Raw genomic sequence first — 12,119 nt, 5'->3', positions numbered from 1 at the left:
AAGCTCAGTACCATATGTACTTGCTTTGGTAGTATCGTGCAGTACAAGAGTGGTGAAGTTCACCCTGTTGGTTTTGTGTTCATCATTATCTAGAAATTGGCTTTTCTGACAAATGATGAAAGAATGAATCAGACTTGAGCGATATCTACCTTGTGAGCTGGAGTTTCTTTTACCTTGGATTAGGTAAATTAGGCAAGTTAGACTTTTTCTAGGGATATGTCTTTCTTTGAAGTGATAACGAACATCTTTCTTTGAAGTGATAACTAACGTCATGTTTGTCAATGACCTTATGCCACTGCAGGAGTTAGAAACCTGAAACAAGGTTTCAAGGCATCTAGAGAGAAAAGGAATTGGAAAGCGATGGCTGGAGAAAAAGGGAGGAATGAGGAGGAAAAAAAAGCAACAGCAAGGGGAAAAGGAAACCAAATCTCTCTAAAACTCTCAAAGGACGATTAGCTTGTGCATGAGATACAGAAACTCCCTTGACTCAGTCTTGTGGCTGAGAGACACTACTGGCAAGTACAGCATTAGATGCCATCTCTCCTGTGAATGCCATACACAGATGAGGCAAAGGTGACAACACCTTTTCCTCTAAGATTAAAAATCTCCAAGTGTTTGAAAGTGTGTACAGCCAGAATGTGAACATGCATGTATAAATGATCATTCAGTGGCTGTACTGTACAGTTGTAATTGTGATTTTTCCACTAGAATTTTGATGTGCATACAGTGCATAGTGTTGCTTAGTAAATATTTTAAAATACTTTTAAGTCAAAGTAAAAGCTTTAAACACAAAGTCCTGGTATACATCTTGCACTTCAGCTTCTTACTGATGTCATTCAGTATCTCCATTGTTCTGAGAGTTAAATTGTCAAATACAGGTTGCCCCTTGGTAGAAAAAACAGATTTCAGTACTTTTGTTTATGCAGCTTACAAATCAGAAAGCAGCTGTGATCAGAAACAGACCAACTTATGTGGCTCTGAAAGTTTTTGGTTAGCATGTAAGTCTAGCTCTGAAGTTGCCTACCTGGCTCAAAATGATAATTATGTGTAATTAAAGCAAAGACTGCTTTAATTAAATACCTCATTTGAATACAAGTCAGTGTTGATCCTGCAGTGGTTACATGTTCATTTTGCTTGAAAGCAGTCTGTCCATGCTGTTCCACTTGTCTTTGTGTTCAGTATTTGAACGTAAGAGGTGAGCACAGTTATGATGCCTTCTCAATTCTCTCCCACCATCTGGGGCAAGAAGATAGGCCTTGCAGCAGTATTTAAAACTGTTCTACACACTGTGCTTTTATGGTGTTTGAAAATAGCAAGACCCACTTTTCAGTATTCAAAAATCAAGACACAAGATTCAGATTATGCTTACTTAACTAACCATGAAAGCTGTTTCTCATCCTAAATAAGTTATAAAAGCTGATTAACGGAAAAGATTATTCCAAACAAGGGTTCTAACTCCCAGTGTGAGTATTGTGAGCATCATAGCTTTTGTTTAGACCAAGAGAAGACACTGAAACTGCTACTGTGAGGCCTTCGTGTGTAAATACCTTGAGTGTTGATGTGGGTAGACTCAGCAATCAAGAGCAGCATCAGTGCTCTTAGCAATAACATGACTTGGAATATGCATTAGCATCTAGCAAGGAAAATGTGAAATGCTTTTTCAAAGGAATATTGTTAGCAGCCTCAGGGAGCTGACAAAGAGGGGTAGTAATGAAAGACAACTACTTGTCAGTGTCCCAGTCCCAAAGTATGGTGTAAAAGGAGCTCCCATTTAGTGCTAAACCCACTGAACTTCTCTGCATGGCACTGCTGTTTCAGGACATGGTTCTCATTACCATGACACATTGTTTTTATCCTTGTCAGCAAGCAGATTAGTCTCCATTCAAAGGAGTTCCCTCGAAGAAATACTGCCAGAGCATCCTAGGCGAGGAACCTGGTTCCATGGTTGGTAGTGAACAGACCAACAGCATGCAGTACAGTGTCCTTACATCCATTGCTTTAACTCCACTGCTCCTGTTCGAGTTCAGTCTCTCAAACTGAGGAGTCAGTAGGTCCTGTTGGCATTCTTTAAAAAAGTGATCTTGATCTTTGACCTTAGCAACAGTAAGGCTGCATTTACCATTCAGGAATTGGTGTACACCCTTGCAAAGAGCAAGAGCTGACTGCTGCCCTCACCAGAGGAGCTTTCATCACTCTGTGATTAGGCAGTCATGTTACTTTGTTGTTGACATTAATGACTCCTAGGATTTATGATGCTGGCTTTCAACAGTAACTGGAAGCTTAGACCTTGGAGATCACATCATGCATAAGAATTGCTCTCTTGCTCCCCACAAAGTCATGTAGCAGTTTCACTGCCTTGGCTGTGGCACTGACTCATACAAGTGCCCTTGCTAACCATATTTTTACAGGAATGTGGTAATACAGTCTTGTATCTTGGGAAGAATCTAGATCTTTCACAAGGACATTCAGGAACCAGGCCAGTGAAATGCATGTTGTTGGTGACACAATTGAAAATCTGGCCAGAGGACACTGGGTGACCTCAAAAATGAGAATTCCTCACTTAATGACAGGTTTTTTTTAGTTCTGTCCTGTATATATGCTGAACATACAAGCTGTGGCTTCTTCAGACACTGGAATAAGAAATCCTGGCTTTGGGCTACATAGGATTGCTTTTTCACAGTATCAAAATAAATGAGTTTTAATCTTATTGTCCAAATTAACTGGAATATTGCTGAGCTGTAACTAGCTTTCTTGCTTTCATAGCTAAAGTGGAGTTGATCTACAGCCATCCCTAAGTGAGCATGGGATGGCTAATAGATTAGCTCAGTGACCAGCTTTCCAAAGCCAGATTCTTCCTGTTCATACTGCAATGTTAAAGTTAGCTATAAAAGATTTTAAATCACCCTTGGAATCATTCTCCAATCAAATTTCAAATACTTTACAAAATGGTGTCCCACTGAGATAACTTATTTCCCCTAAAAGGAAGCCACCTCTCACCTGTTTACCCTAAAAAATAACTTTTTCACAAAAGAAGAAGTTGGAAAGATTACAGATAATTGCTCTAAGCAGTATGAACGCTGCAAGAAAACCAATTCTAACACTGACTTCTGCTTGTGTTACTCACAAGTAATAGCTGATGTGCACAATGAAGTTTGGCCTTCCATTGATTTTCCCCCCCTAGTAGATAGGTATTTTCTTTCTTATACTACTGCCATATTTCTATTGGGAACCTGCCATTGATGCTTATGAAAATATCAAGTGGTCTCCTTTGATGGTTCGACTTCATGAAGGAAGCTTTGGGAAGGGCTCTACCCACGTGGGTGTGTCCTTCAAGCCTGTGCAGTGGATTTTTTAGGTGAGGTATGGCGTGTGTAGAAATGGTCCCACTCTTCAACTCCTGAGGTTCATCTGCCACGGTCGAGTGAACTTGGACGGTGACAGTGAAGTCCTCAGGACTAGAACCTACAGCCCCCGGTATTCCCAGGAGGTCTCCCATCCAAGGACTAACTGGGGCTAACACTGCTTAGCTTCCGAGATCTGATGGGATCGGGTGTCAGGGTGGCATTTAACTGCCTTAATGGTCTCCTTTAGCTAATTAATGATGTCACTAACTAAACTGGCTCTCAAGGACTGAGATGACTACAAGGAAAGTCCATCAACTAGAGCACTGGTTGCCTTGACAAGGGGGATGGAGATAAACTGGAGTAAAGGTCACAACTTTTAATCCTTGGTGTTCGTTTCTAGGCAACCCAGTCAGTCAGTCTGTGGTTAGAGCACACTGGGTCGACTCTGTTTTGCTCTCTTGTCTGTGCAAGTAAGGTACTGAAGATGACAGGCCCTCTAGAAATGAGCCACCATGCTCCGCATCAGCTGGCTAAAGAAGCTCCTGCTCTATGGCAGGGGGCTTGGAAGTGGACCCACAGGAGAAACCAGTAATAAAAGAGCTGTTTGGAGTCAGAGACTTCGTGCTAGCTCTTGCACAGAGTAAAAACGATAAATGTAATTAAAAAAACCCCAAAACTGTTGAAGATTGCGTGTGTGCACATTTCTCAATAGTGAGCATCCTGAGACTGACAAGAATGCGCCAACCCTTGGTTCTGTGCAGTGGTCACGCTGATGCAAGAGACAGTCTGTCGGACTTAGGGCAAGTCAGCAGGTAAAGGAACAGCTGAATGGCTCAGTTGGGGATGTGTGAATACTAGGATGGTATTCAGAGTCAGTAACCAATATAAATAATGTACCAGAAACTACCAAATGCTGATGCAGGGAGCTTGCAGAGACAACACACCAGCAGCAAAACAAGACTCTGATGACTGTGAGTGGTCCAATGTAGATTTACAAAGAATTCTTCTTGTGGTTTTCTGCCTTTTCTGCACTGGTTATAAAGGCTTTTTCAACCAGGGCAGAAACAAGAAGCCAATGCTGCTAAGGGACAGGAGTGCTCCCTGGGTGCAGGAGGGCTGATAAAATATAAACCCACGCCAGAAAAACTACAGAGATTTTGCATGGATTCTCAGGAGTTCAGATTAACCCACTACTTGGGATCATTCTTCATAGGCAGCATCAGGGCATGTGTTTCAGACTGGCATGGCTGATAGGGGTTACAGAATATTACACTAAAATGAACAGTAACACATTTCCAGGAACAAGTATTTGTGCAAAGCTTTCAGTCGAGTCCAAGGAAAAAATAGGTAATTTTTTATTGTGGTGTGCAATTTCTCTTATGAAACATGATACATATAATTGGAGGCAGCTAATTTGATGGCAGTTTCAGGAGAAAGCTAGAGAACACATTGATGAAGAAACTTGCTGTCTTTAATGGCCAAATCAGCAAGAACTGTAATGCAGACCCAGGAGATGAACACATTAGGAAGGAATCAACAAAGTTTCAGTAAACAGAAATAATTCTTCATAAATTCATTAGGTCTTTGAAGTACTCAACAACCCTAAGGACACAGGAAATCCAGCTGATACAGTTTACTTTAACTTCAGAAGAGATTTTACCACATGCCTTTCAAATGTTCTTAGAGGATATAATCTGAAGAGATAAGCAGTTAAAAGATAGAACAAACAAGGCTAGGCAGAAATGGTTGGTTTTTATAGTGGAAAACATTATTAATGCTTAAACAGTTCAATATATTTCTAAATGATGTGAAAAAAGAGAATAATTGGCAGATACATTTTGTGATGCTACCACGGATACTAAAAACAAAGACTGAAGAATTGCAGAAGGCCCCCATGCTGCTGCATTCCAGGGCAAAACCCCCAGCAGATAAAATTCAATAGTGATAAATGAAAAATAAGGCACAAGGAGAAAACCCAGTCCTAGCAGCATGTATAGTGATGGGCTCTGAGCTTATTAGTGCCATTCAAAAATGTTTTTATACTAGCCCAAAGAATATTTGGCACTATGCTAAGTAGCCTTCTAAAGAAGTATGTTGGATACTTGTAATTATTTAAGAAAGCAACAAAAGGGCATGCATTATTCCACTGTATGTCCCTGTGGTGTTCCAGTATCTCAACAAATACTTTAAGTTATATTGTGTTATATTGTGCCCATTTCATAAGGTTTACAGTGAAATTATAAAATATGCAAAGACATTAACAAGGGTAGTTGAAAATATGGACCAGCTTTCATGTGTGAAATGATTAAATAGCTTAGGACAGTCTTGGCTGGAAAGGAGCTGGCTAAGGACAGAATATGACATAGCTATTAAAATACAGTGGCAAGCAGAGGGTGAATAGGTTTTCAAGCCAGTATGATAATTAGAAGGCAGAAGCAGTAGGAGATAACAAACAAAAGAATGCATTTCCTCTGACAGTGTATAGTTAAACTGCCAAATTTAATGCATAATTTTGTGGCAGGTATGATTTTATGACAGTTGGAAAAGTGTCTGGGAGAAGTAATTGAAGGAGAAAAATCTACTGAAGGCTATTAAATATAAAGACATAACCCCTGGGAGTCCACAAACCCCAGTGTAGTGGAATCTTGACAACTCAGGGGAAGGGCCACTACACACTCATCTTTCTTTACACTTTTTCCCAGCACACTAAATTTTCTGACTCCTCACTTCTGTTCTGTGCACTGAGGAAGAGGATAGGAAGGCCTACTCAAGATGGTCACAAACAAACATTACTATTGTAATACAGTGAAGACTAAAATCCTCTATTAGAAAGAGTGCAGACTGTGCTAATACAATGCCTTATCAAGGGCCAGGGGGACCTGCCAGGGGCCAGGTAAGGTATCTGAACTGCATGCAGGTCTTATTTTCTTCTGGGATGCAAATGACTATTGAGATCTATGGATATATAGTAGGAGGGAGACAGTTTGTTCCCTGTGTACCTTGTACAACCATTCTTGGAAGACCACATGCACAATTTTAAAGAAAGGATGTTAATTAAACTGGAAAGTTTAATTACACATGTAGAGCACTGCAAAGTGGTTTGAGATATTGGATGTTTCACAGTTCTGTGTCTTAAATGTTCTGGAGAACACTATGAAGTGTCTCAACTCCCTCTGGCATTGACCCACAGGCCACCCATATGTATTGTCACAGCTGCATGAGTGATAATACAGATGGTAAAAGCCAGTGTCATTGCAGCCTGAGAATGGTAACTGTGCTGTCTATCTATGTTCTTGGCTTGTTTCAATGAGCAAATTCACTGCATCCTCTGGCAGATAAACTAAGCAGACCCAGGATACTGCCATTGGTGTGCTGCTTTGGATGGCCACTCTTCCTCTTAGTAATTACTGGCTTTGGAATTACATCAGAGACAATAATAACACCTTTGAGGAAGGCTGCTAACTAGCCTCAAGGACAAAAACACTTTCTGAAAACACTAACAGTCAAACTGCTCAATTAATGATTTCCAGAAAGTTTTCTTAGTTTAGCTGGTCTCCTTGGGGGTAAATACTTTAGTTGCATCAATGTGAAAGTTAGTTGTTCTGCTTTTAGGACCTGTATGAGTACCAGGAAAATTCTATTTCTCTTGGTAATACAGAGTTAATATTGCTAAACACTGAGTCATCATTAGAACTAACTCCAATAAACCGTCATGAGGCAAACCAGACACAGGCACAGGAATTTCATGAGTACCATCAAATATTTAATGAGCTTGAGAGATTTGGCTGATCTATACTTTTATATGAAAACAGACCTTAATCTAACTGTTAGAATAAGTGGATGAGCTCAGGGAGCTGGTACTGAGACCACACTACAGACAGTTTATGCTGAGCTTGACTGCACTCAAATCTCAGAGGCCACACCAAATGACACAAGCCACATCAAACAAAAAGGCTGATTTGTTACAATTCTGTCCTTCATTTCTTGATAGGAAGAACCTATTCATCTTGAAGGCAGCACAAGGGATTTACATATTATTTGTTACTGTTCTGTCCTTCATTTCTTCATAGGAAGAACCTGCTTATCTTAAAGACAGTACAGTGGATTTACATATTAAGTGGCTTAAGCAAGAATATATGAAAACTCAGAGGAACTGGAAAGAAGTGGATAACAGAATGAAGGTGACAATAGAAATACGAAGAAAGATGATTAGCAATAAGGCACCTTTAAAAGATATTCTTAGACTATTTCCTTTCTTAAGATGTCCTTATCAGGTAACAGAGCTATTTTTAATAATGACATTGAATTATGTGTTTTAGATGTGATACGACTGTAAACATGTATTTTACTAGATGCTTCTGGTGAAGTATCCATCGGCATTGTTCTCTTTAATCTAATTGATATTTTTGCTGCTAAACTGTCTTTGAAAGGCTGACCAGTTCTACGTTAAATGTGTCACATACAACACCAGTGGGTTATTTGAAGTATTTTGGTGTTACTTGATGTATTTCTTCCCTGCTTTGAAAAGAAACCATCCTCTCCAGTTTGTAATCTTATTTAACTGAATTAGTTTTATCCTGTCTTCAAAGTGCATGCATTGTTTCCAGTTTTGGTTTTCACTTTTGCAATATCAAATATTTGTTTTTCTTTCAGCTTTTTAGGGAGTTCCAACTTCTGACACACATGGACATTTATAAGAAAACAGTCAGGATTTTGGAGATTTATTCAGAAAACATATTGTCTTTGTATGTTGTGAGAAATAATCCAATTAATATTATGCTGCAAGAAAATCTGAAGCAGCACACAGAGGAAGAGGTTCTGAAATGTCAGTACTAATCTCCTATGCTCTGAATATTGGAGTTTAGTTGTAGCTAACTGTTCTTACTTATGTAACTAAACTAGTTTCAATTTTACTGCAAAAACATCTGAAAAATGTTACAGTTTCTTTGAAAATATATAGTGATGGGGAAGCGTTAAGAAGAAAAACTAGTAAATTAGTGGAAAAATATAGTCAGTCAAGTATTGAAACTATTTTTTTTCTGTTGAATAGAAGACTTCAGACTTGATAAAGTTAGTCACTACCTTAAAATAAGTATTGCTAGATGAGCAGAAGTATGTATTTCTGGATATGTAAAAGAGTGCTTATTATTTTCTAAAAATACCCACAGGAAACTAATTTTCTGCTTTAGAAAGCTTGGTCCCATAAAAAGACACAATTCACTTCAGAAAGCAAGGTACTGTTTCTATGGTTAAAACCTTTATCCCAGTGAAATTAAAGAAGTAGTTTCCACTAACAATTTCAAGTACCTCATCTCTGCAGAGACACACTGCAGGAAAAAGGGCACAGACTGATATTTCTGGTGAGCATGTACCAGAATCATCCATGGAGGTCCATGTATCTCAAAGTGTTTGGCTCCTGGCTGAAGGGAAGCAAGCACCTGCTGTCACTAAACTTCTTTCAGTCTGAGAAGTCTGGAGAGTGTGGGTGCTGTAGAGACAAAACCTTTGAAGCAGTTACTCTGGATGGTCATTCTTGCCCAGCTGTCACTGCCTATACCCAAGCTTAGCTGTCTGAGAAGGGCTCCTTAGAATCATTTTCTATCAAACAGGCCTAATGCTGTGACGTAAAATCAAAGGTCATGTGATATGACACATGTATTTCCTATAGCAACTTCACTCCATTTATTGCCAGGTCACTTCTTTTAAAGAATCAAGCAGCATAAGTTGCAATACTGGAGTTTTCTTTCGTTAAGCTTAGAAACACAAGTACCCGATAGCTTATTATAAAGTCTGAAGGAATAGCCTAATCCAGAAAGCCTTTACGGACTTTTTACCTACAGTTTTAGCAGTAGAAAACTATGGACATTTTAAGTGATTTCCCCTTTTCTTATACAGTATGTCCACAGAGACTTTAACTCATACCTTAGTGAAGTCCCAAGGCTCTTCTTGTCTGTTTTTCTCTCACAACCAACTTGACCTAGCACCTAGATAATAAATGCCTGACTAGGTAAGTTCAGTGAAACACAGGACACCAGAAGTTTGACCTGCAAAAAGGATGTTATAGTCAATAATTGCTGAACCAGAGGGGTAGCAGGTCCCAGGTCCCAGGAGGTTCTGCAGCACCAGCTTGTACTGCAGCCTTCAGGGCAGAGTCCTCTGGCAACAAGACTTCCCAAGACATCCAGTTTACTGGGGAGAGGCTCTGGGGATGAGCAGTGGGGGCAGGAAGACTACTCAGCTCACAAACTCAACTAGAAGCAACCCAAAGGTAAACTTACACACTTCCTGTGAGAGAAACAGAAATGTAATATTGAATAGCAGAGTTCCATGAATGATTTGAACACTAATGTCCGTTACCAGCTGAGGCACCTAAATAATCACTGTGGGATAAACTACTCTTCTAAATGGACTGAACAACAGCTCAACTGCTGAGCTATTAACTATTACATAGGCTGAAATCTGTTTTTCCAGGACGATACTGCAGTTCCAGAATGTTTTCATTTGTAATTTAGTAGAAATCTTTGTCTTTTGACAGATATGAAAATGACTGCTGCATGTTTACTCCTGCCAGATGTCTTTGGAGATGATTCCAGTCTGTTTGCTGCAGTAAATGAGGAGGTAGGACACAGACCACCAGCCTTCTTGGTCTCTTTTCCTTCTGTCAGTTTCCTGGGCACATCACCTGGCCTTTTGGTGGCTGAGCTGTTTCTGGAAAAAGACAACATTAGCCTGCCTTTTGAGTAGAAGGCAAATACTCATAGAAATACTAGATAAATTCAAAGCAGTTATCAAGCTTACTTAATTCTCTGACCTGTTCTCTGTAGCAATGCTGTGGTATCATTTGAAAAACTCTTTTTTCAATTTAGGTAAAGGCAGTGACACCAGTGTTGGAAGTAAAGAATCCCTTCAATGTGAATTCATGTGAGTTTGCACTGTACATAGAAAGGGAAGAGCTAGCCCAGCTCGCTGATTGCACCATGGCCCTGGCAGCGCTGGTGGCTGCATTTCATGTATTCAATATCCCGTGCCCAAAGAGAATCCACAGGACACTGAACTTCCTGGAGTCCCTGGTCTTTGAGGTGAGGAACCCAGCATCCCTGCTCACACAGGTAAAGGCAGGGCTGGAGACTCACAAGTATCCAGTATCTGGTGGTGCACACAGCACTCCTCACAGTAGCATTTGATATTTTGTCAACTCTCTTTATTGTGAAATCACTGCCATTATGTCTTGTGAAAGTATATTTAAAAGTTATGTTTAATAATGCCCCTTTTTTTATTGTACTGGCCACTTTAAAAAGAAAACAAACCACAAAAACCTAAGCAGTTTCATTATTTCAAAGGTAGGTTTTTAGAGAAGTCTAGAGAGAATAAAATTTTCTAGATTCCTTCATGAGTGTGTATTATTGTGTGTATTAATGTGGAGCATTTGACAAATTCAGATAGTATTCTGACTATCAGAATTAAAAAAAACATACTGTGAACCAGTGTGAGCACTTCACTGCTTCAGATGCTGATACAGTTAAAGTTCTGAAGTGGCATAAAGATTTATGTATTACCATCACTTCATAAAAATATGATCACTGAGAGCCTAATATAATAATTTTTGTGGTTCAAAATGGTTGGCCTGATTTTTAATTTGGAGGATGATGAGTTTTCACTATTTTCTCCTTACATGAAACATTATTTTCTTTTGTTTTAACATCAATCCTGAATTTGCTAAATAGGGATTCTAAGATGAGCTCTCAAAGTAGCAGGAATGACTTATCTGGGATGCTGCCATGTGCATTGGTAATCTCAGCTTTGGTGCTGGAGAGAGAATGCCTCACTTCCTTCTAAATTTGTTTCCCAAAACATACCAGTAGCCTTCTCCACATGACTCTTTCTCTGCCCACACAGAGCAAGAGGCCCTCTCCTCTCTTCTTCTAAAGCCTGCTCTTTTTCTTAATGTGCTCCTCTTCACTCCTGCATGTCTGGAAACCCCAGGTGACACTGCTTGGCAGTACAAACTTTGGACAAGTGCCTAGTGATAGACAGTACCAGCAGCCAGCAGACATAACCCATTGCATTAATTAGAAATAAAAAATGGTTTTTTATTAAAAGTCTGCATTCTATTAGACACCAATCTCCCAGCAGTTCTAAAAATGTCATTTTAGACAAAGCAGCACTTGTGGTCAGCACAATTCTTTAAACACTCCAACACAAAGCTTGGAAGACTACAGAAGCTTTGTTAAAGCTTGGTTGTGCAGGGGTGACTTCAAAGTAGAGGTTACAATAGGAGATCCTTCACTGTGAGAGGGGACAGCTCCCTTTAATGGCCAAACTCTCTTGCTAAAGTCTTACGATTTTCCACATGGCTCCCCTGTCCAAGGGGACAATCTTTATTGGTGTGACAGCTGGATACCACCAATACAACACATAGAACAGTAGTGCCTGCCATTTTAAAGATTCAGTAGGTCTCCTAAGTGTTTTTAGTTTCCAAGTGAATTTGCTGGATATTGTTTTTGTAACAGAGGTGGCTACACCCAGGTACCTCATCACGTAGGATACACAAGTAAGGATTATGTATGTCCTCACTGTTGTATATGACAGCTGTATGAATAAAAAATTTGGCCCCTAAATTATTTAAGAGATTTATTCTACATCTTGTGAACAGTATTAACTCAAATGTATTTCTCAAACCACAGTACTTTGTAAATTGGTGTATATAAAAATTCAGTGAGTGGCTAACATCCCCAGTAATCTCTATTGAGCTGCAAATATATTCACTGGTTTTCT

General features: G+C 39.5%; 1 protein-coding gene across 1 annotated transcript in view; it reads left to right on the top strand.

Annotated features, from left to right (window-relative positions):
- Nucleotides 1–10,528, top strand: part of SAMD3 (sterile alpha motif domain containing 3) — a 69,938-nt gene extending 59,410 nt beyond the window's left edge. Inside the window, exons 8-12 of the mRNA XM_071549070.1 lie at nucleotides 6,535–6,612; nucleotides 7,415–7,618; nucleotides 7,998–8,169; nucleotides 9,880–9,962; nucleotides 10,211–10,528. Coding sequence (XP_071405171.1) covers nucleotides 6,535–6,612; nucleotides 7,415–7,618; nucleotides 7,998–8,169; nucleotides 9,880–9,962; nucleotides 10,211–10,528 — 855 coding nt within the window. The remainder of the gene's footprint in view (nucleotides 1–6,534; nucleotides 6,613–7,414; nucleotides 7,619–7,997; nucleotides 8,170–9,879; nucleotides 9,963–10,210) is intronic.
- The last annotated feature ends 1,591 nt before the right edge of the window (nucleotides 10,529–12,119 follow it).

Source organism: Pithys albifrons, chromosome 2 (genome assembly GCF_047495875.1).
Source record: "Pithys albifrons albifrons isolate INPA30051 chromosome 2, PitAlb_v1, whole genome shotgun sequence".
Classification (NCBI taxonomy): domain Eukaryota; kingdom Metazoa; phylum Chordata; class Aves; order Passeriformes; family Thamnophilidae; genus Pithys; species Pithys albifrons.
Note: the sequence above shows the minus strand (reverse complement) of the source record. Positions and strands in the feature narration are given on the sequence as shown.